This window comes from Mauremys reevesii, linkage group 9, assembly GCF_016161935.1.
Source record: "Mauremys reevesii isolate NIE-2019 linkage group 9, ASM1616193v1, whole genome shotgun sequence".
Classification (NCBI taxonomy): Eukaryota; Metazoa; Chordata; order Testudines; family Geoemydidae; genus Mauremys; species Mauremys reevesii.
The window spans coordinates 98,571,267-98,596,246 of record NC_052631.1 but is presented as its reverse complement, the minus strand read 5'-3'; the positions used below and the strand labels follow the sequence as shown (position 1 = coordinate 98,596,246).

Here is a 24,980-nt window from a genome sequence, read left to right as displayed (position 1 = left end):
TCATGTTTTGTGGACTGGAGATAAGCTTTTGTGGCTCACTCACATACAGCTGTTAAATAATACAGTTGTTATCACTTCCAAGTCGGTAACAAAAGACTGAATTATCTCAGCTAAGCTGCTTAACAAGCACCACTGATTAGCATTACGGTGCCAGTGCAGCCTGGAGAATGAGTTCAGATAGTAAGAAAGAGTTATTCATGAAAATGAAATGCATGACACCGTAGGATGCTCTAACGCTGGTAGAAATAAACACTGGCATTTCTGTTTAATTACTCTGGACAGCAACAAGTCTGGTGGGAATTGATATTTGATCTTGTTCTGTGTGCACTAAGTTACCATCCTAACACCATGGAAATTAAGCCCCTGCGCTGGCTGTGTGACAAAGGGATTAGTGCACTTCTTCAAGTTGTTACTAAATATTAGCCTGTCCTTTATCGTGAAAAAAGGAGACCGCCTAGTTCATTTCAAAACAGACTTCTCTAAAGTTAGAAATGCAAGCAGCCGTACCCATCCAGGGAGTGACCTTTGTGTCTAATCCACCCGACTGGGCCCCACTAAGGTGGGCTTTGCAGCTATGCTTTTCCTTGTAAAGAATGCAGGACATACGTGCTGACAACTATTTAGGGCAACCAAAAATACACTGTCAACCCTGCAGGCTGATCCCTTTTGACTACCGGAGCAAAGATAGCCCAGGGATACGTATGGTGAGGCTTTGGGGCTGGTTATTTTTAATGTGGATACATAACTTCCAGTCACCACTGCTACCTAACAACTGAAGATATAGTTGTCAGAGGGCTAGCTGCCTTCGCCTTGCTTGTCCCATTGGGCCAGTTCCAGGCTGGCAGTGCTCAAGCGCTGCTCTGCTAAAGACAGTGGCGTGGGTGGGACCTACTTATGCCAGGTCTGTATAACAATAATTTATTATTGACATAGTGGCAGCAGCCCTGATCAGAGACCGGAGGCCCAGTGTGCTAGACACTAGACAAACACAGAACATAAAGCTGGTCCCTGCCTATTGACTATTCACATAAGCCAGCAGGATTCAGCCCAGTACGTGATAAAGCAATTGTGTAAATTGTCACTGTACAGTGATAAGTACAATGAAGTACAAAGGGGAGTGTTGGGGGGGGGGGCGGGGATGTGCCAAAGGAGGGGGAGGCAGATGCACCAGGCATATGATACGGAGTTGAAATCAATGTAGACATATGAGACAAGACTGATGGAGAAATCTGCCGTTAGACTGTGGTGCCTTTTCCAGCCTGGGGCTCTAAGGCCAGTGCTATGACTCAGAGCAGTGCAATAGATCTGTGACATGCATCAGAGAAATGCTACCAGCAGAGCAGCATACAGTGCCCTTGCTCAGTTTATATGACGATTACAGAGACCAGACTGCACGAAAAGAGCACTGTTAAGGTTGCAATGTCAAGCCCTCAAAAATTAGCAAATGCCAGAATTAAGGTTGCCTGTGCAATCCTAATTCCGACCTCTTGTGTGTATGCATGTTCACACAGTCGTCTTTAATTACATGGGCACATGCTGTCTTTTCCACAGGACCCCACCCTCATTGAGGATGGATGGTGCTCAGGGTATGACTCAGGGTTGTATGGTTAATGAGGCTGCTACCTCTAGGTGCCCTGCTAATCCCAGTCTCCCTCACAAACCACCTTGGCTCCTCATCCCAGGCCCAGTCCACAGCCCCCTTTGGCTTCTTACCCCATTCTCATCTGCCGCCCCTACGCGGAGATCTTCATCCCTCTGCGCTCCAGTGTGGCTGCCTCCTCCTTCTAGTCCTCCCTGCCTGGGTACCAGCAGGGGGCACTGTGCTTAGGACAGATGGAATCTTTAGCAAATGTAGCTGAAAAGCTCTAGCAACCTTCTCTGAGCATGTGTGTGTGGAAATTTTTAGAGGCTCATAAATTGCCCAGATTTGGGCATTTCTTCACGGGGACAGCACGAGGCATATCCCGGACACCGCGGACTCTGCTGCCAAATTTCAAGCCTCTGCTCTAAAGCCTGGGGACACTAGAGTGTCTCAGTGAAATGGTTGGAAAACAATTTAACATTGGGAAAAACTGTGTATTTTCCCCTATCCTCATTCTGAGAAAAGACTAGACTGTGTTTGACATTTTCCAAAAATTATTCAGCCAGACGGAGGCACCCTTGGAAAATTTCAGCTCAAATGATTAAAATCTGACAAAATTATATAAGCAACTCAAAATAGAGTTTTATAAATAGAAATGTTAGGCCACCTTAACTATAGGTAGCACAGCCTGCTCCACCTGCAATAACCAACCCTCTGCTGAACTCCGTTGGTCCCAGACTGATAAAGCCAACATGGATGTTAGAAACTTAGATGTAGTTGTGTCCTTTGCTTTGTAGAGGCCAAGGATTGAATGGGCGTGGAGACTTCTCATCCCTAGAGCAGGTCTCTCCACGTCAGAGGTGACACAGAGTGGAGGAAACTTGCATGGTTCGCAATTCTTCTATGGAGAGAGTAATTGAGTCTTCAGAGCTCAGTTTAACCGGAAACCCCCTTAAGTCCAAAGTGTCATCCTACTCATGGAGGAAATATATGGGTATAAGCAACATCAGCAATTTGACTGCCGTGACCTTCATGTGGTCACACTCTGACCGGCTGGTGTTGTACAGGAGCAGCATTGTGTACTGACACATGGGTTTGTGAGGTTAGGAGAAGATGCTAATTCCTGAATCTTATTGCACTGGTGTCAGTTCCCAAGGAAACGGTCTTGCCCAGCTTTCTATTCCTTCATTGACCCTTTCAGTGAACTGTATAAATCCACCAAGGGGAAAGCCTTATACAGCAGGCAAACATGCTTATCAAAATTAACTGAATGAAGTAAAGAATGTGGGGCATTGGGAGGCATTATAGATTATTTCAATAACAGTTTCAGTAATAACATGTGTGGTGGGAGCACGCGAGTGGTCACTAAGTGTTCTGTGGCTACACATCAAACCTGCTTCTCCTGTAGGAGATTCCCCTAGGAGTCGTCCTGCCAGGATCTGTGTGTTACTGGATTGACAGGGAGTCATGGCACTTTTGCTCAGCCCGGAAGTTTTAATTTCCAAAGGTAAGTGGAGCTGGTGGCTGGGTCCAGGGGGACATGTAACTGACTAGTCCCTCAGCCCATAGCTGGGCTTCATGAGCCTTCCACATGCTAATGCAGCTAAGACTCAATCGAGGATCCTTGTAATCTGCTGCATTAGCTCTGCGAGGTGAGTCAGAATGGAGCCTTGTCCCGGCCACGCCGCAGGGCTGCACTTGCCTGTTGCCTCTGCAGGAGGATATCTACCAACAGTCTGCAGGCACCAAGCTGTGCTGTGGTCACATCTCAGCAGAGTGGAGTTGGTTTAGTCAGGGGATGGGGTAGCTCTAAGGAACACAGTGCAGGTGATTCAGAAATTGGCTCTCTTCTCTCTCAGTCATTTCGAAGCTGGTGCTGTGGCATGGGGTGGGAGGTGCTGTGCTGCTGATTTTTTTTTTGGATGAGATATAAAGCTCCAGTCCAGAGCATTGTGGTAATCAAATATCCCCTGGCACTTCTCTTAAGCAGAAATGCTAAATCCAATACATGGAGATATAGACCTATCTCATAGAGCTGGAAAGGACTCTGAAAGGTCATTGAGTCCAGCCCCCTGCCTTCACTAGCAGAACCACCTACTGATTTTTGCCCCAGAACCCTAAGTGGCCCCCCCTCAAGGACTGAGCTCACAACCCTGGGTTTAGCAGGCCAATGCTCAACCCACTGAGCTATCCCTCCCCCCAATGTCTTGGTCAAACAGAAACTTAGGTACAGCAATTGCATCATTGGGGATCCCAAATTGCTAAATGATTCTCATTTGGATTTGCTCAGGGTACAAGTGAAAATGTGACTTTTGGAACCCTGTGATCTGAAAGTCAAGCTGGGTTTTCTCTGCCTGACCCATCATCCCCAGTAACAGACCTTCTGCAGGCCAGCCTCTACCCTCAGCTGCTTTGAACAAATCCACAGTGTATTACTGTTTGCTGCAGGGTTTCTTGGTGGCCTTGGGTGGCATGCAGGCACTCTGCCTGTCTGGGGCACCAGAAGGCACAACCCCTCCTGTGGTTCCCCAGGGCTCAGTGGGAGCATGCAACTACAGCCCTGGCAAGGGTTCAGCTTGCTGTCCCCTGTGAGCCCAGCCAGCTCCAGGGTGTAGTGCAGAAGGAAGTGGAGTTGTAGTCCTGCCCTTCAGGGCCGTAGCTGCTGTGGAACAGGAAGCCTGAGAAGGGAGGACTCCTTTTACCCTGGCCTCCCAGCTCTCGGTCAGTGCCGGGGCACATTCTGGGCTCTCATTGTCATTAGAACAGGCCACGCTGGGCCTGCATGTTGTGAAGCGTGTCTGGCAGCGGGCAATGTTACCAGTGCTCGCAATTTTATTGCACTCTGTGACGGAGTGCCAGGAGTCGAGAGCTCCTTAAGGGACCAGCTGTCCCCCCGGGAGTGGACTTTATTGGGAGATGGGTGCTCAATGGCTTAATTAGGCTGGAGGCTGCTGAGCTAATGAGAACAATCAGCTCATCAGCGCGACACAGGTAAAGGCAAGGAAGGAAGTGCAAGAGAAGAAGGCTGGCCGGGGATACAGGATGAGAACTTTCTCCTTCCTCCCTGGAGAGGGGGCTACGGGGGGAGTTTATGTCCACTTCTATGTCGTTGTACAAGGCTGTCCTGATGGAGGGGACCTAATAACACACTGGTGGTTATCAACGTGGAAGGCATCCAGCCTCTTTGTGGTCGTCCAAAGGCAGAGAGGGGAGCCCTGTCAGATGCCCTGTCACACACTCTCATGTCACTCAATGTTTTCCTTAAAAGCCCCGTCTCCTGCAGGCATTGGATTAGGCAGGAATCATGGCTTTCATTTGAAAAAAGTAACTTTCCAGGCCTCACGGTTGCAGAGAAAAGTTTGAAAAGTTGGCCTGAGTTTAAACCAAGGGCTCAGAAACCAGGAGGCAAATAAAAAGAACCCCACATTTATTTATTTATTTATTTTTAAATCTCATGATTTTTAAGTCAGTCTCATGATTTATTTAGGGTGGTGATTTGGGGTGATTTTTAATGCTTGAGATTGACAATGCTGTGTCTGACGTACCCGAGTCCTGCAGGTAAATCCTCCTCATGCACCATCCTGCAGACTTACAGCCTGAAGTCTAAAGGATGCCCACAGGCACACGGCTAGTCCTGAATCTGTTCTGGACACAGTGTCTAGGCAAGCACTTCGCAGAGTTCCATTCTCAGTGCTCCAGAGCTGGGCACTGAGGCTCATTAACTAACGATGCACTTTAAGCAATAAAAATAAACTATTTTAAAGCGTGTACCATATAGAGCTGGGAATGTTTTCAGCAAACTCACCCTAACCGCACAGACCATGAGCTGTACCGAGTGGCCTCGCTGGCGGGAGATGAACACGATTTGTTCTTTTTGAGTCTTTATAAAGAGCCACTTGAAAGACACAGTGGACTGGAAATCGAGAGAACTTGACTCTTGGTTCCACTGCTGACTTGGGGCCTGATGCAAAGAATTACATCGATGGGTGTTGGATCCAGCCTTGCGGTGTGACTCTGGGTAAGTCACTTAAATCAGAGACGTGCCTCCCGTTGCCTCGGTGTCCAGCTCTGAACACTAAGGGTAAAAATATGGCCCTTCGTCATGGGAGCATGTTCACGAGAGTTCACAATTCAAGCAGTTCAGTTTGAGATCCTTGCGGGGAAGGAAACAATGACAAAAATATCAAGATGATCAACTAAAAGGAAAATCTGAATGAGCTTTCTGGGCTTTGTCTTATGTAGCCCTAGAGTTGTGGGTGTGTTGTGGGTGGTCACAGGGATGGACAGTCCACCTGCTGCCATGAGGAGAATTCTTAGGGGAGAAAAGTAACTGTAATACAAATTAACAGGTTTCAAATGCACTGTCTTACCTGAGTGTTCTCAGTAACTAGAAATCCCTTGATTCAGGGTGGGTTTGCAGTAGTGTTTCCCTCCGCCCCACACATGCTCTGCTTTATTTGGCAGGAAGCTTTCCTGGCTTTGGTTCTCTTCTCCAAGCCCGAAATAGAAAAGAGGATTGAACAAAAACTTGGATGCACAAAGCAGCGTCTGATTTATAGCCCCCACCCGACTCTCTGTGTCAGTCGGCTATCAGCAACCAGTCAGAGGTTTGCAATGTCCATGACAGGTGGAGCGAATAGTGCCGGGCGGAAAGCGTGCTGGGAAAGGGCTTGGGAGCAGAGCAAGTGGTGGCATGGAAGTAAAATGGGACTGTCTGGGCTGGCTGAGGGGCAGAGTCCAGTGGAGTAAGGCAGAGGGATAGACCCTACAGTTCCCTCTCTTTCCATGTTTGCTATTTTTCCACTCTCTATGTCCAGTGTCCTGCTGGCCCATTCCATCCTTAAGTCTAGTCACTTCCCATCCCTGTTCGGCTTCCCTCCCTTTTCCTTTGTTCTTATGTTTTTACTCTTCCCCTCACCCCAGTGCTTCAAGAGTCTGAAGAAAGTAGGGGGAGGGGTCCTACCGCAATCTGGGAGTAGCAGATTGTTGGTGAAACGGCGCTTAAAGTGCGTCCCTCAGCAGTCGGCTCAATTTTTACTGATTTATTTATTTTGCCGGCCCTTTGCAACCTCTCCCCCACCATCCCTTTTAAGCACTGAGTCTCCCACATTCATATCTAGGTTCTTAGATGGCATCTGACCATATAGTGTCTTCGTGGTGTACACACAGTAATGAACTTATCCCCAGTCTTCCGGTACCTCCCCCAGATCTGGTTCTCAAGGCTTCCCGTGAGTGTCTTGGGTGCCTTCTGACTCCCTTCACACAGTCGGCCGCGCTCTGGATCTAGTGGGATGGAAGGCAAGGGAAGTGTCATGGGCTGATCATTGCTTCTGCCATGGGAGGTGAAGCACACCTGTCCTGCAGCTGTGAAGGAGCTGTAGTGTAGGGACGCTGTCCTAGCTGGATGGAGTCTGAGGGAGTCCAGATGGCTCAGAGGAAGAATGTAGCCTAACCCACAGACTGCTCTATTCATGGTTATGTACAGCTGTAAAAACATCTGTACTGCAACTGGCTTTGCTCCCATGTGTCACCATGGTTTATGTGTGGCTTTCTGCGGATGAACAGAGATGGCTGGGGTGGATAGCTAGGATTGAATCGGATTGAGTGCAGCATAGATAAGGTTTATAGTGCACTGTGGCTGTGGAGGAGGCAAAGAAATGCCTTTTTGCCTTTGCTGTATCATCCACAAGGTCTCCTGCAGCAGGACTCGGACTGGGTGGTTTTTCCCTGGTGAATCTGTGCTGCCTCTGGTCTGTTACGGAGTCCAGTCCTCATTCTTGGGAAGAGTTTTCATGATGCTTTGTGGCTAACACCACTCAGAGCTGGACTGATCTGGCTTCTTCCATGTTGACCGCACATGGAGACACCACCATTGTGCTGTATCCACGACAGGACAAGGCTAGTTCTTGTGCTTGAGCCCCTGTCAGTCTGTTCACTGAGGCTCCAGAAGTGCTAGGTGTGTTTTGTGCCACTGCCTTTGGAGTTGGGTGCATGTTCTCCTGGCTGGGGAAGGCCAGCGGGGAGGTGATGGCTTCTCTTTTGGTGGGTTTTCTCACGGCCTCCCCCTGGGGTTGGGCCGTGTGCCCAGTGGCTGTGGAGTAGCTCTTGTATGGCACCGGTTAAGGAACCACCACTTGACATTGTCTGTTTTACCCATTACTGACCTTACGTCATTTTCAGGGAAGGTCATTGAGAAGGTGGTGGTAGGTCACCTCTGGCAGTTTCCAGAGTCATCCTGGTTATGTGGGTTTAGACTTTGGTTTTGGGGTAGGCACCGCATTGGCTGCTGGGGTTGATAATCTTCTCCTAGAACTGGATGAGAACAGGGAAGGCATCACTGCTGGTTCTGTGGGATCAGTCAGCCTCCTTTGTGGCTGCTGACCATGAGATTTTGTTGGGATGCTTGCAGTCCCTGGTAGGGCTGGGTAAGTTACTCTTGAGTGGTTCTGTTCAGCCCTTTCTGGGAGTGACCAAAAGGAAGTTTGGGGCAATTTTCCCTCCACTCTGGAAGTCCGTGCGGGGCACTGCAGAGGTTGGTTTTGTCCTTCCTCAAGGCCATAGGAAGAGTCAGTCAGGACCTTGGCTAGCAGTGAGCTCAACATACTGATGGCACTCAGTGTTTCCATCACATCCAAACTGGCTGGGGCCGTGGAAGGAATCACCCAATGTTTGATGGCCTTGCAGAATGGGCGAGGGTGGGCTGGCTGCGAGAACTGTGCTGCTCCCCTCACCTCTTGGGTGGAGTTCAAGGGGCTGATCTTATATGTCCTAGACTGGTTCGGAGCCCGGTGACTGGGAGATACCCCACTGATGCAGCTGAGATTAGCAGAAATGCCCTAGCTGTAGCTTCTTCCATTCAAGTGAAGGGGAGCTGCTGGCAGGGCAATTCCCATGAGGCCTGCATGACCCTGAACACCTTTCCCTCTTCCAGAGCCCTGGTTCTTTCACCTTCCAGGCACGCTGCAACGTTCATCTTTCACTGCAGCCATAACAGGGATGTGAGGGAAGGACTGAAAGCTGGAGGGATGTTTCCCAGGAGATCTTTGGCTGAAAGGTGTGTTTTGTCTTGTGGGCGAGTATAAACTGGCCTTTGTGGCATCGGCAATTTGAATAAAAACACTGCATTGATACATATTTTTGTGTCAGTTCTGTGAGTACATTTTGGGAGGCACCGAGCACTGTGCATGGGCCCCTGATGCACTGAATAAAGAAGTATAATGTTAGCCACTAAATTCCCTCTTAAATGTTCACTGCCCTGAAATGACACCCCTCTGCACCTGTCCTCTGCTGTCACACATGATTCCAAATCGGGGCAGAATTCCAAAAACTAGCTGGAGGGAAGAGAAACGGTTATGGGGCAATATGCGATTGGAGGAGGCTGAATTTGTCCAGGAGTCCAAGCCATCAGTGTATCCTTATTTGTTTATCAGCCACTTTACAGCGCTGTGTGTAGCACCCTCAACATGCACCGAGCTTTAAAGTAAAACGTTACTCTGAAATGTGGGCATGATGTCCTGCCACCTCTCTATATTTATTGCTGCTCAGTTGTCTCTGGTGATGGTGACTAATAGTTCATCAATGCCGGGCTATCTCCTGTCTCTATTTAAGTGGCTGTTTCTGTCTTGTCGAGTGACAGATGGACATGTGAGAAGCCTGAAGCTGCTCAGGCCTTTTCTGGCAGGATGGTTCAGGTCAAGAAAATACTCTGGAAAACACAATGTTGAATCACTCTTTATTCAGGTACATGACACACTCCCTTAATCACGCTGCCTGCTCGACAGCCACCACGCTGATAAAAAGTTCACTTTGGGGGAACGTCTCTTTGGGTAACTCCTGTATTAGTTGAAAAAATAAAGAAATTTAGGACTAAACCACCAATGTTAAAAATGCCTCGGCGGACCAGACAGCAAGTGTGAAAAAATCAGAACGGGGGTGGGGGGTAATAGAAAAAGCCCCAAATACCAGGACTGTCCCTATAAAATTGGGACATCTGGTCACCCGAAAAATGCCACAGGCACAGCTCAAATCCTCATCCTTGTGCCAACAGCCCAGTGCCTAGTGCTATAGTTTTGAACTCTTCCTGAATTCAGCAAGACAGGAATAATACACAGAAGGAGAAAGAAGTGCCCAGGGCCAAAGGTGAACTCAGATCTCCTGTGCCATGAATTCTGGCTCCTGATTGCTTTGGGGTGTAAGGACCTGTGTCCACTGCCCTTCGAAATTCTGCTGGTATTTGATTCTCCTGGCACGATTGATAGGGAACTCAGGTTGGACTGGCTTCTCCACTTTTCAGTGTAAACGCCAGTGTCTCCCTGGAGCTTAGTACAATGTGGCCTTCTGGGCTCTATCATCATAATCATCATCATCATCCCAGAAAGTACCAGAATAGCAGTAAATGAGGTGGAAAGGGGGGTCTTGGTGATCACTGGGGTGAAACACTGGTCTGGAGTGAAGTGTGAAATTGCCTAAGGCCATAGAATCATAGAGTTAGAAGAGACCGCAGGGATCATCTGGTCTAACCCCCTGCCAAGATTCAGGATTGGTCGTGTCTAAACCACCCAAAACAGGTGGCTTCTGAAAACCTCCAATGAAGGAGCTTCCACAATCTCCTGAGGCATCTGTTTCATTGTCCTACTGTTCTTACAGTTTGGAAGTTTTTCCTGAGATTTAATCTATATCTACTGTGCTGTCACTTGAACCCTTCTCCTGCCCTCTGTGGTAAGAGAGAACAACTTTTCTCCATCTTTTTTATGGCAGCTTTTCAAGTATTTGAAGACGGCTATCCTGTCCTCCTCAAACCTCCTCTTTTCCAGCTAAAGATATCCCGTTCCTGCAGCCTTTGCTTGTATGGCTGGCATTTCACCCCTTTGATCATGTTTGTCGCTCGCCTCTGGCCAGTTTCTCTACATTCTTTCTATACATTGGTGACCAAAATTAGACACCAAACTCCAGGTTAGGCCTGACCAGCACCAAACAGAACAGTACTGTCACCTCCCTGAGATTTACATGCTATGCCTCTGTTAAGGCAACCCTAAAATTGCATTTGCTTTTTTTGCAACAGCATCACATTGCTGACTCCTATTGAGTGATCCACCACAACACCCAGATCCTTCTCAGCAGTGCTGCTGCCAAGCTGGTTATCCCCCAGTCTTCCCTCAGCGTAGCCGCTTACATTTGTCTTTGTTCCATTTCATTTTGTTGTTATACTAGGACTACCAGCCAGGGAAACAGCTATGCCACCACCTCAAGAGTGAGGGAGCTGTGCTCCAGACCCTGTTGTTCTGTATTGTGCCACATAAGAGGTGACACATTGGGGGAGGGGTCATGTGGGATCACGTCTCCTCCCACCCCCCGATTTGCTGCTTGGCCTGTATTGAGCATGCTCTGTCCCCCTCCCTGCTCCTGCCCCCAAGTATCGGTAGGCATGGGTCGTGTCTGTGCCACATGGTGATAACTTCAAATTTATGGGCTTACTATTATACACTGTGTTGCAAACTACACTCCTGGGATGAAATCCTATGGCCTGTTGAAGTGAATGGCAAAACTCCCATTGACTTCAGTGGGGCCAGGATTCCACCCATTCTGTTCTCCGAACCTCTGCCTGTCCCTTTCTTCCTGTTTCGCCTCCTCTCCCTCTCCATTGTGTGTGTCTCTGGGTGCAAAATACACTCTCACACCCTCACAATCTCTCACAGAACACTTACGTGTGTACATAATGCTTGTCCCATCCCATTCACGAATCTCTTCACTCCCATTGAAATGCAGCCATCTCTGGGGTGGAACGTGATAGCTGTTTAACATTGCACAGGAATGTTACACAGCTCTTTAGGCCAGGAAGTGAAGAATACCAAATCTGTTTGAAATTACAGAGGATATTTTAGGGAGGCTGTCATTACTCAAGCTGGAATGTGGCGAGAACCACCAGCACTCACATACCCTAGGGGGAGTGGTATGCCAGAGAGTTACTAAAACAGTAACAAGAATGGTTATCCATGGGAACATCACACACCTTGCCAAAACAATCCGCTATGTCCACTGTTTATATGGAAGGAGACCAGCTCAGTTAAAAATGCCAATTGTTCTGATTCCCACGGCGTCGTGAACCACGAGAACAATTTGCTAGAGTTTGATATGTTGACTGGGAGAATTTTCTTAGCCAGAACGTTTGAGTTTCTTATGAACAATCTGCTGGATCAACAATAAGTGGATCCACTCTTTTTGCCATTCTGGAAATGATTGTTTTCAAACCCGGTCGTTTCAAGCAATCTTATGAAACTTTTAGACGTAACTGACAGTTGTGAAGAAGGCTGGTTACGATACTGTATCTTTGCAGCCTGGCAAGGATACTTAGCACTTTCTTTTCCAATCGCTGTGCAAAGTGCAGGGGCCACAGAGATGGGCCTTGTTGAAAAGAATTGCAACATTAGCTCCCTGATACTCACAGCTCCCTCTGAGTAGGTGAGAGGGGAAAGTTGAGCGTGAGAGGTTAACAGACTTTCCCACGGCCCCGCAGTCAGTCAGTGTCACAAACAGGATTAGAATTCAGGAGTTCCTGGCTTCCAGCCCTGAGCTCAGACCACTGATCACCCTGTCTGGCTGCCATGCCTGGAAAGAAACAGCTGTTCCTGCGGTGTTAGGGCCTCTGCTAACATAGCTTCCTGCCACTTCACACTGTAAACTAGTGGGTAATACTTGAGAAATGGGGCTTATTATAAAGACAGTAGCAGGCCAGCCTCAGCTGTGGCTGTGAAAACTAATTGCATTAAGTTATGCAGGATTTTAAATACCAGACGTAAATCTTCAGTGCATGTAAATTCCCCCTATTTGTGCGCTATTCACTGTTAAGGGGCCTTGGGTTCTGGCCTGCCTGACTGTGATTTCCCCCTCGACCTAGCAGAGCTGGTTGGGAGCTACGAATGGCATTTTAACTAAGTCAGGTTTTTTAGCTGGACCCTAATATTTTGCAGTCAGCCTATTTTTTTTTAAATAAAGAACAGCTCAGAATTAGTATAACAGACAGCACGGCCCCAAACCATTGGGGTCTGTACATTAGGTTAACATGGTGTAACAGTTGTAAGCTATTTCTAAAGCCAAGGCCAAATTGTACTTTAGCAGAGAGGTCAAGTTCCTATAGTGCTGCTCTGCCTTTAAAACTAATTTGGATGCTGAAGTAGCTGTGCAGGTATTTATATGTTGTTTATGGTACTTTCACCAGATCCTATTCTTCTCCCTTGGATCACCTAAAATGGTAAGAATTTTTGACTGGGATTAATCTGTGATCTCTGGGGAGGGGACAACTGCGGGTGGGTCTTTCTGTATTAATAGCCTCCCCTTAAATGTATGTTATCAAACGAGACACATTCTTATCAGCCGAGAAACTCTTGAACTCAGTTGTCTAAGGGGCTGCCTGTGAATTTGTTCCCGTAATAATGGCTTACCACAGACATTCAGGTAAAATGGAACTATCATAGACTATTTAATCAGTGCCAGTCCTGTGTTTAAAATACCTTTATATTGTGCCATTTTGTTTTGGTAGCAGGATATTGTATCATAAAAGTGATTCTTTATTTAGTACATTCTTAGTGGTTTGAACAATTGGCAAGCTGTAATTAATGATAACCATTTAGGATTGCAACAATAGAAGTTATTACACTGTGTAGCCGAAGATATTGTTGATTAAGCGCTTTTGAAATGGTTTTAAATTGTAAATGCTTTGCTATACAGTACAGTGGGAAGCCTGCGGTTCGACTGTGATTTTAGTAAAGCTATCAAATGTTCCCCAAATTTGGGGCGGGAGGGTGGGGAATGGCTTGTGAATATTAACTGGAATGTGCTGGCTTTGGCATTATCACTGGTAGTAGGGGAAATGTACAGCAGTGGAGAATGGAGGGAGGTAGACGATATAACCACAGATGGGTTGCTACACTTTAGGGGAAGGATTGTGGTTACTTCGCATTTCTTCTCTGTGTTAGTGGTAGCCTCCTCGATCAAACAGAGAGACCCTCTGCATTAGCAAGAACGAGAAGGGTTCTCTCTCCCATGTGCATTGCAGGGAGTTAAGCATGTTTAGCATGTACCCCTTAGCACACACATATTTCATGGTTCACCACCTGGTGTGAGGAGTTCACTGAAAGTGCCCGACCTAAACCGACTGGTCGCTGTTTGGGCTTTTGATGGGTGTTAGACATTTTAATAATATTTTCCTCAACTTAACTGATTTTTTTTAACAGTCCAGTGCATTGTTACACCCACAGACTAAAGATGACAACTGCTTTTACCATTCTGCCTCTCATCGCAAGTGGCTCGGCTCTGGGAATATATTGTATTCTCAGTTTGTAGCCAGCTCCTGCTGGCACCAATCTGAACTGCACACATGGACCAAGTGGAGTTCACGGCCCTTTAAGAGTTAATTCGATGAGAATACAAGATCCTTGCAAACTTAGAGGGGAAGTATGGAATGTGCCCAGCTCATGCCCAGAGTCTTGGGTGTGTTTTGTGTAATACGTGTACAATATTCCTACAGAACGGAGCATTGGCACTTCTCATTTTTTTATACTAAAGTAAAAATTAATGCAGGTGGCATCAGCAACTCTGAGTTAATAGAGCCACTCGTTTCATTTAGATTTTAGCAAGACATTTACATTTTGTTAACTAGCAATTTATTATTAAAACACACACTGGATAGTGAAGACGGCTGCAAGTATGCCATGTGTTACTATATGGCAGGTTCTTCTTACTGGTCTTGTGGACGAGAGACACTGATGTGGGACTCGGGAGATTTGGCTTCAATTTTCTGCTCTGCCAGAGATTCCCTGCATGACTGTGACCAAGTGGCTTAGGTCCTGATCCTGTAAGTGGTTGTGCATGTCAGGAGCCCCATTGACTTCAGTGGGGCTTCTCACATGTCGAAAGTTAAGAGTTTGCAGGATTGTGGCCTCAGTCGCTCTGCCTCCGATCCCCAGCTGTAAAACTTCCCTGCCCCAGGCTCAGAGAGGTGTTGTGAGGGACCAGTGTTATACCCGCGAGGTGCTCAGATCCTGTGTGATGGGGCTGCATAGATATCGCAAAATGCGTGCGGCACTTGCAGTAGCCCATGTGTTAATAAAAGCACCTCTCGTTTATCAACATAGGAGCTTGTAGAATGTGCTGGGTGAGAAAACACACACACACACTCTCTCTCTCTCTCTCTCTCTCTGAAATGGAAGGACGCTGCTTTTGGCTAATCTCCTTGCACAAATGAACCTTAAGTGCTTCTTTTCTCTCTCTTTCTGGTTTGCCACCAGCCCGCAATCCCCTTTTACAAGAGGAGCTGGTAACTTCATGCCTCATGACTGATGAAGGGAAGGGTCCTTCCTTTCAAGTGTACTCTTTCGGCACCTTTGCGGTTTATAGCAAACCAGCTGGCATTGCATGAAGGGATTCAGAGAACAGTAACTGAGAGCCTACGTACGTGGGCCAGATCCTCAGCTGCCGTACATCAGCCTGGCTCCATTGCAGCCATTGAAGCTGCACTGATTTGCACTAGCATTGAAAGGAAACCTCCTCAGCTACCTGAGAATACTGTTTGCAGTGTTGGTCCCAGGATATTAAGCGACACAAGGCAGGTCAGGTAATATCCTTTATTGGCCCAGCTGCTGTTGGTGGAAGCTTTCGAATTTCACAGAGCTCTTCTTCAGCCTCCTTTGAGAGCCTCAAGTAATAATAGGAGTTCAAGATATCCAGTGACAACTGTAATCCCCTTTTTGTTACTCTGCCAAGAGCTCAGACTTCACGGGGAGCAGCAGCACCAATTTTCCTAAAGCAGCTCCAGAAACTAACCCCATCTGAAGCTAGGTATTGAGTTCCCAGCAGCTCTGGCCATGCAATGGCCAGACCTCACTCCCTGGTGAGCTTGGCTACTGTTACTGACGAGCTCTGTGAAGCTTGAAAGCTTGTCTCTTCCATCAACAGAAGTTGGCAATAAAAGAACTGAGGCTATGTCTGTAATGTATCAACATACCAAGAGAAGGTTAGTAGGTTACGGTCTCATCTTCCTTCCTAAGTGGCAAACAGGTTAATAAAGTTTAAACACAGTTTCCCTATTCATTTTTACAGCCCAGCCTTTGAGTTTCTGTCTAAAGCTTTATCGCATGTGTACATGCTCCCTGAAGACATTAACACACATCCTATACTACGTGCTCTGCTTATCAGTTATGCTTAAGTTTCATTTGTTAAATGTGGTCTGCAAATCATTGCTATGATGTGTTGCTTTATATAGCCCGACTGAATTCCAGGTAATCAAGCTGGAGGCCACGAAAGGCAGGAAAACGAGTGTTCTTATGTTTGGGGGGAGAGGGAGGGCCTTGTAGAAGAGTTCAGAAATTAGTGTTCACAGAGAGAAGTCGATTACTCAGCCCTGGATATTGTGTATTGCTCACGGATAGAGCTTGCTCGAGCGTGTCATCCTAAGCAGTGTTTATTTGTATGAATGCAATCGTCCTTGCACCCAATTTCAAAGGACGTTGTAAGTAAAGCTTTTTGGTTTTGTGTCCTTTGGAGAGAACGTATTAAAAAATACAGAGTTGTTTACCATGTTGTAGAATTAATTGCTGACGCTAAAGCCAAATAGAAAGCTCTCCCTGGAAGCTGAGGCATGCTTGGCACAGTGCCCAAGACGTCCTAGAGGGTGGAAAGGATTGGTGTGTATGAAATGAGGGGTGGCTTTGGAAAAGGAGCAAATGCTTTTTTTTGCACAATCAGCTAATTGGCACCTTTTTGGCCAGGTAGATTTCCAGCTGAACGGTAACTTGCTTTCACATCAATCTGCTGACATGTGATAAGGTCACAGGTGTGGCCTGCTGCCCTGCAGCGGTATCCCAGCTCGCCAGGGAGTGAGGTCTGGGCATTGCATGGCCAGAGCTGTTGGGAACTCAATACCTAGCTTCAGATGGGGTTAGTTTCTGGAGCTGCTTTAGGAAAACCGGTGCTGCTGCTCCCCGTGAATTCTGAGCTCTCGGAAGAGTAACAAAAAGAGGATTACAAGTGTCATTGGAGCTCCTGGACCCTTGTTATTACTTGAGGCTCTCAAGGGAGTCGTAGTAAATCCTCCTGTGGCAGTTCACACCCCCACACCCCTACATGTAGCTTATCCCGCCCCTCCTGGAGAGCAGCCCAGGTGGGAAAGTCATTCAAGTCTGGTTGTTGCTTGTCCCTGTTTCCCAGTCAGTGTTTTCTTGCCTCAGTGACTGGTTTATATGTAAAGCTGAAGGACAATATGGATCGCAATATATTCTGATGATGCATGTGTGACACTTCGGAAGTTAAACAATGCTGCTCAAATGCCCTTCATCTAGACACCATGGTCAGGAAAAAATTAGCTTGTAGAACAGTTGCATCCCAAGCAGACATGTTCGAGGTTATTTCGAGCTAGAACATATTTGGGACCGGGAAGGAATTTTCCTCCAGGGCAGATTGGCAGAAGCCCTGGGGGTTTTTCGCCTTCCTCTGCAGCATGGGGGCACGGGTCACTTGCTGGAGGATTCTCTGCATCTTGAAATCTTTAAACCACGATTTGAGGATTTCAATGGCTCAGCCATATATTAGGGGCTTGATACAGGAGTGGGTGGGTGAGATTCTGTGGCCTGCATTGTGCAGGAGGTCGGACTAGATGATCATAATGGTCCCTTCTGACCTTAAAGTCTATGAGTCTATGAACACATGCACCACACAGTCTTGCTCTTGAAGTATGTGCTGTGCCTGTAACATGATTGTATCCCGTGATTAGTGCTTGCTTTGACGTGTGGAGAGCTCCTTTGCATTGCTATAGGATGTGTGTTGCCCTGGCATTAGTCCATACTGTACACTGGAGAGCCGCTGAGCAACTCTGTAAAGCTGCACGCTGAAATACAGACAGAGGCCAGGAGAGGGGGGAATCCTGGTATTCCCCTACAGCCAGTGTTGGGTTTGCGATCGGTGACATGGGATCACTTTCCAGACAACAGGGTCAGGGTTGAAGTACCTGGAAGCAGGGCAGGGCTCTAGGCACCCAGCGGGGCGCGGCGGGCGCGGGCCTGGGGGGGGGCATTTGGCTCTCTGTGGCTCCCGCGCCTGGCCTGTGCCTGGGTGTAGTCGGGCCGGGCGGACCTGGGCCAGTGCTGCCCCTGCTGCGCGCGGCCTTCGTTCCCGCCCGCGGCTCCGGTTGAGCTCGCGGCTGCCGCAGGGTCGCTCGTCTCCGGCCGCCGTCCCGGGGCCGGCCGCCCGCCGGCCGGCGGGAGCCCAGCGAGGCCAAGCCGCCCCCCTCCCCTGCCGGCCGGAGGGAAGAGGGGGACGCCCCGGGGACTGGGGGGGGCGCGCAGCGCTCCGCGCTGCTTGGGGCAGCCTGATTTGTAGAGCCGCCCCTGCCTGGAAGTTTGGGCAAGTTCAGGGGTGGGGATTGTAATAGGGGCAAGTGACTAAAGGGATACAAATGTCTCGTCGCCAAAATAATGACCTGCTGTGGCTGCTGCCGAGTCTCCAGTCAAGTGGGGGTGGGGGGTGTCAGGTCAGCCATGTTGTGCCACTGTGCCTCCTCCCTGAGCCCGCCAGCTCCATGGCAGCCTAGGAGCCATGCTACTGGGGACTCCCTCGGCCCATAGTGGCCCCTGGGGAGCCGGGGACTCATGGAACAGGTCATACGGCCTCAGGATCGGCCCACTTCCACACAGAGAGGCTCTGCAGAGGTGTGTGTGTGTGTGTGTGTGTGTGCGTGCGCGCACAGGGGATGTGCTCCATATGTGGGTTGGGGGATGGCTGGGAATGCTCCAGGCCATAACTAGTCCCTCTGTTTATAAAAAATGGAACCTCTGGTAGCTAGAATCTGGCAGGAGTTGTGTGCTGGCTCCTTTGCTTTTGTGTGGCAGGAGTAGCTGGTGCTGTGTTTATCTTTTGCAGACACCAAAGCTGGGATGGCAGCATTGTTGTCTGTCGTTAGTACATGATGCATTAAGGTTCAGCGACGCGGTTACAAGGAAGGGCCATGGGTTTGTAGTTATGTGGTCTTGCTCAAGGGGATCATAAAACTAAGATCAAGAAATGATCTAATGCTGCCTGCCCTGGACTGCACTTAATTCAATTTCTTTCAAATAAATCCTGCTCGGCTGACAAGGCCACACATATTTGGCCATTGTCAACATAGTTCCCATATTTCTCATCGGTTTACATGGTTTGGAAATGTGGCTCTTGACTCAGTCCCAGGATGTGCATGGGCAGCAGGAGATCGCGGTCCCTCTGACCTTGGCAAGGCAGTGTTTCCAGACAGGAAAACTGGCCTTGGTCCCAGTAAAAATCTGTTCGCCCAGCTGCTTGGGCTTTATTTTATGAAAATGGAAAGAGAACAGAGAGGGTGGAAGCTCTCTTCTAATCGCTGCCACTGGCTCACTGTGCAGCGCCCAGCTCTCGGTGTGCATCAGCTCCCCTCCCCTCTCAAACAAGGGAGGGGCCTGTCTGATGGGAATACTCGGAGCGCACGCATGGGTCATGTGTGTTCTAGATTAGTCAGTGGGGTTGCATGTGACTGGGAGCAGAATGTTACCCAAAGCTGGAGGAGCCCAGAAACCAAATAGGAGACAAAAAGGAGGTTTCTCCCTCTTGAAAACCTAGGCAGCACCCGTGGGTGCGAGCCCACCCCCTCTGCCTCCTACGTTTATATTTCAATGTGTTAATAACATCAGAAGAAATCGAATCCAGTGTGACCCGATGGCCACCTACACGAATGTGCAGCCTGAGCAGGGAGCATCAGGCAAGGATGAAGGAAACAGCAGGTTCACCTCCAGAGAGGCCCCTCCGGAGTGTGGCAGCCCAGGCGCGTTCCTTTCAGCACTGCTTTGTCTCCTCATTGGGTGAGGAGAGGCATTTTTGCTGCTGGTTGGTTTGCAGTTAATGAGACACAACAGAACAACCGACCTGCTGGTGTTAAGTTGATGTTGATGGCTAGGTCCTGCTCCTGCTCCCACTGAAACCAAAGGCAATGCTCCCATTGACCTCAGGAGACTAGGATTCAAGCCCTTAGCTTGTCAATTAGTGGAAAATTACCAGTCACTTGGGACTGGCGAGTGGCCAGAGAGAAAGGGGCACAGACATGTCCTCTAGCTGTCAAAGCCCCGTCATCTGCTGCCACCAGAGCACTTCAGCAATAAATAGCAAGGGTCAAAGGGACCCCTGCTGCCTGATTGCCATAGAAACTCCACTGCCTTGAAGGCTTGCACCAATCCGAGAGGTTCGCCTACCTCTTCTGCACCCACCTCGTCCTGCCCCCGCCCTGTGGGCCCAGCCTGTGACCCAGAACAGGAGCGAAGAAGCCATAAGGGACCTGGGTCTGTCCCAGTTCCTGCACATGGCAGTGAATTTCATGCGACATCGGGATACGGCAGGCAGGCGACAATCAAAAGCCCAGTCGCTGTTTTTTCAAAGGGTAACTGCGGCTAGGAAGGTCTGACACTTCACCGCAGCAATAGAAGGCTGCAGAGCTCACCCCAGTACACCGCAGTTATAGCAGCCAATGCATTTGCCTTGCACTGTTGCAGTTGCTTTGAATTGATGCGCATTATGTAACCCTATCCTGCTTGAACTGGTTCAGCAGCTGAGCTGTGGCAGAATTGGTACTGGGAGTGCTAATGTGAACTTCTGGTACTGGTTCTTCAAAGAGGTAATTTCAGAGTATGGTAAATTAGCAGGCTCAAAGCTTCAATCTCTTAAGGGTTTCTAGGGTGCCCATCACCACCGTATGTAGGGGCTTCCCAGGCAAAGTAGCGCTAAGGGTCTGTCTACACTGCATATGGGAGCCAAGGGTCCCTAAGGGTCTGTCTACACTGCAGATGGGAGCCAAGGGTCCCTAAGGGTCTGTCTACACTGCAGATGGGAGCCAGCCTCCCAGCCCAGGTCCAAGGATGTGCGCTAGCAGGGCTCATGCTAGAGTGCTGTAGATGTTGCCTTGACATTGTGGCTTGGGCTGGAGCTCGGGCTGTCAAGCCCCACACCGCCCCGCCCCCGCCCCAAGAGCCCAAGCTCCAACCCAAGCCATAGCGAGTGCGAGTCCTGCTAGCACCTGTCTGAGGACCCGGCCTGGGAGGCTTGCTCCTAGATGCCGTGTAGACATTCCCTAATGGACTTCATGGAGTCTCTCTTCCCTGGTAAGAACCTAGGAATAACAGGGCTGGACCAGACCTGGGGGCCATCTAATCCAGTATCCTATCTCCAGCAGGGCCCAGGTGCTCAGAGGAAGGTGCCAGACGCTCTGCCTCCCAGATTAGGGCTCAGTTTAGGTCTTTAATTTAGGATCTGATCCATGTCAGGGCATATTTACAAGGAGGCGCCACTTGGGATGTACATCCCTCATTTCCCTCTGCTGGCTTCCTGGGGGATGGTGGGAAAGCTTTCCCAAAGAACGGGAGTTCCCCAAATGCCCTAAACCTGCTCAGCTTCTGATCAGTCCAACGTCCTCTGTCCTCTCGCCACCAAGAACATCATGTCTGGCCTTCACGTGTCTCCTGGGGCCTTTGAAAGAGGCATTGTCCCGGGGGCATGGATGGAGCTGCAATGACTGACTGTGATGCCTGAGGAAAGTGCCTGGCCCTGCCAACACAAGCAGAGTGGGACCCACCACCAGAGGGGTTGCAGCACACGGGTAATATGCTCCAGGTGGCTTTTCCCATGGAGGAGGAGAGCAGCTGCAGTTTGCACTAGCTGGAGCCTGTGTGTTGCATCCACATTCAGCCCCAGCTGGCGTGAGCCCTGGGAGGGATGAACATGTGCCCCGCAGTGGCCAGGTTCTTGCCTGGCAGGAAGCTGGAGCTGGAAGACCATTTATGCACCCTTTATGCTTCCTGGCCTTCACGGTTTAGGGCTCAGTCCTGCAGGCGCTGAGCACCGTAGCCCTGATCCAGCCAGGGCCGGCTCCAGGCACCAGCTGAGCAAGCTTGTGCTTGGGGCGGCAGAGTCTAAGGGGTGGCATTCCCGCCAATCCTAGGGCGGCACGGCCGCCTTTTTTTTTTTTTTTTTTTGGTTTACCGCTCTGGCCACCCTGCGCCCTGGTGGGTTTTTTTGGTTTGTTTTTCTTTTGTTTCGCCTGCGACGTTCAGTGCGCCACTCTAGGGGGCGGCGGCGCGGAGGAGGGGAGCGCCCTACTGGGAGCGGGCTGCACGCTCTGTCAGCCCCAGCCGGTGCCAGGTGAGCTGCAAACCCTGCAGCCCGTGTCCTTCCCTCCCCGCCGACCGCCGACTTTCAATTCACCTGTAGGCGGGAGTGGGGCAGAGCCCTCCTGGCAGGCGGCGCGGCAGGAGGGGGCCGAGCGGCGAGTGCCCTGGCTGAAGGAAGCCCTGGCCACCCCCCTTCTCGCTCCCCTCCCTGCTCCCTTCCCTCCCTGCTACCTGGTGCGCTCACTCCGCTGCCCGGGGCATGTCTGCAGCGCAGGGAGTCCCGCTAGCCAGAGTGCAGCCACCGCCCGCTCAGAGGCTCGCCAGCGCGGCCGGGGCAGGCAGCCGTGAGCCGCCAAGTAAGTGGCACCGAAAGTTTGCACTTTGTTTTTTGGTTTGCCGCTCCAGCCTCCCTTCACCCTGGTTGTTGGTTTTTTGCTTGGGGGGTGGCAAAAAAGCCAGAGCCGGCCCTGGATCCAGCAGAGCTCTTGCTTTAACCTCGGGTCTAGCACATGCCAGAACGCTTTGCTGAATCGTGGCCAGAGTGAGCAGCACGCTGCAGGATCAAGTCCCCAGCCAAGAAGTGAGCTGAGGCTTTGCACCGTAAGGTGGATGAGTGGCAGCTGCCTTTGATGGAAGCCGGGGAGGGAATGACGCAGCGCCCCAGCTCGTTCTGTGAAGTGTTTCTCTCTTGCAGCTAGATTACAGGGGGCTTGTTTGGGGTTCATTTGAGCCGCCTGCTCTTCACCTAGATGCTGGGCTCGTGCAGGCCTCACGACATCCTTGTGATGGTCCGTGGCAAGTGTGGACAGGCGAGATACAGCTGGGTGTAGCTGGCACAGTGTTGGCAGTGGAGCCCGGGCGCCTGGCTCTCTGTGTGGACTAGTGGATAATAAAGAGGGGGAATAATACAGGTCCCTGGAGACTCAGCAGAAGACTCCTTCCTGTGGGGGAGAGGCTGAGCTGGGCATTGCACCAAAGTCCCAGGCGAGGGGCCGAGCCCCTGGGCCATCCTTACTGCCAAAGGGCTTCTGGAGCCCCATCCTGAGTACTGTGGCTGAGCTCCATGCGGGGGGTGAGGAGGGAGGGTGCGTGCCAAGTGCTCGGGCCTAGCGTTTCTCTCTCTGAGTATTTTCCCCCTGTAGTAGGCTCTTCATAGCCCCTGAGAAGCCAGCATGTGGGGAGCTGAAGAAGCAGAGTGCACAGACTTCGGGCAGCAACAACAGGAAGCAAGGACCATTTGTGTTGTCTAAGCTAATTCTGTTTTCCTGCCACCCCCTGCTTTAGGGCTATCAAGAGCCCGTCATTGCATTTCCTCTCGGCGTTTTCTGTTGACAGGACGCAGCCTCATCTCTCTGGCCAGCTGTTGCCAAGGAGGAAAGTTCTTGTTTACTTCACACTTTCATTACAGAAAGCTGAAAAAATGCGGCTGAGTGTAACAGGGAAGCAGCCCCTCAGGCTAAATTAGCAAAGACTGTTTTACATCCCCATGGTCACAAGACTAATTGTGTTGGAAGGAATTTTCACACACCCCCCCTGCTGACCCTGGACACATGACTACAGGGAGTTGTGGCTCAGTGCAGAGGCTTATATGCCATGGTGACAGGACCCTCCTCATCCTGCCTGTGGATAAGTATAGGGAACAGGAACAGAAGTTGTCCTTGGAGTCTTGAGCAGGGACCCACCAGCCAGGCTTGGACGTCTATGGGGGGGGGGTGATCCCTGACTCCCAGCCAAGGTGCAACTCCGCTGGCAAACGTTACTGCCAGTGGAAAATTCTAGAGTCATGAGCGCATCACAGCTGCCTCTTGCAAGTCTGGGGCCAGGTTCGAGATGTAAGCTAGCAGCCAGCTTTCCATTGCTGGACCCCTGGAAAGACAGAGAGGAAGCACAAGCAGTCACACATGAGCAGCGCCACGTTTCTTTTACTGTGGGGCAATTTCTCGCTCATTTTTGCTTCATGTTAAACCTAAGATCAGTGCAGGGTGCAGTTGGAAACAGTCTCAAGTACCCCTTGCTCAAGTCCTCACTGAACTAATGACAGAGTCAGGCATTAACTCAGCTCTCCGGACTCCTGCTCCTGTGTCTTAATGCCAGGCCATCCTACCGCTCACACACCCCAGCCAACGCCTGGAGGGTGATCTAAAACGGAGGAGGGGGGCTGATCAAGGTGTTTTCTTCGCTCACTGTTCACTGTTAAATTGTGAAGCACTCCTTGAATTCTTAAATTACCAGGTACAAGCTGTAGGACTCAAGCTGGGGATGGTTGGCTTATGGTGAGTGACGTACTCTTGTATGCTAGGACTGCTGGGCAGGCAAAGCTGCTCTGATCTTGCTTGTGTTGGCTTAAACTTAGTCCCCCTGCCCCGCTCCCCAAAGATCAACTAGAAAACTGAAGTTTAAACACAGTTTTTGGATTCTGCGCCCACTGACGAAATTCAACTTTTGGAGCAGACGCAAGCCATGGCGGATTAGCCACATGGCAGTGCGCAGGGGCCCCAGGCCCCATGGCCCCTGACCCCAACCCTGGCAGAAACCATGGGATAGGGGAAGCCCCACAGACCCCCCCCCCAAACTCTGGGTCCCTGCAAAAGTTGGGGGGTGGCAGCCCCAGCCCCTGGCCTCTTCCTGCAGCCCTAGGCCTGGGGGAGCTCTCACTTCCTGCTGCGGCACAGGGCCAGAGCTTTTCCAGTCTTGGGGCTGCAGTGGGGTGGGGCAGGGGAGTGTAGAAAGGAGCAAATGGGTTGTGGGAAGCGGGGGGGTAACCCTGCCTGGAACAGGGAGCAGGCCGTGGTGAAGGGGCAGAAAGGGTGGAGCTGTGGGTGGGGGTCACAGGTGGAAGGGGCAGAATGGAGGCGGGACTGCAGGTGGAAGCCCCTCCCCACCACACTTGCTCTGGCCCAGTGCCCCAGGACATCTTCATCTGCCCCTGTGTGCAAGCCCATCATTAACAAAGAGGGGGTGTCCGTGGGTCCTTGAGGCAGTAGGGCAGATTGGCCTGCTTGTGATGGTATCACACATCTCACAGGCAGAGTATCATATGAGATGCCCCCTGGTGGCAACAGAGGGGGTGTGAGAGAGAGAGAGAGAGAGAGAGCCAGGCATGTTCCTGGGTCACAAGTCCTTACCATGACTACGCGCGCGCACACACACACACTCTCTCTCTCTTACACTTTTAAAACCGGCCATCCCCAGGGAGGCCAATGATGTCAGTGACACACGGCTGTAGCCCAAAGGGCCAGGCAAGGGAA

General features: G+C 50.2%; 1 protein-coding gene across 3 annotated transcripts in view; it reads left to right on the top strand.

The window, feature by feature from the left end:
* The window catches only part of FHL1 (four and a half LIM domains 1), a 51,539-nt gene that overhangs the window by 19,963 nt on the left and 6,596 nt on the right, over window positions 1–24,980 (top strand). Inside the window, exon 1 of one of the 3 annotated variants that reach the window (XM_039489447.1) lies at window positions 12,808–12,830. The exons of 1 other annotated variant lie outside the window; for it this stretch is intronic. Coding sequence is in view for 1 of the 2 variants with exons in the window: in XM_039489446.1 (XP_039345380.1) it covers window positions 13,012–13,033 (22 nt within the window). In the remaining variant the exon portion in view is untranslated. Of the gene's footprint in view, window positions 1–12,807; window positions 12,831–12,919; window positions 13,034–24,980 lie in introns of those variants that run through there. One more of the 3 variants, XM_039489446.1, reaches the window with a different exon arrangement.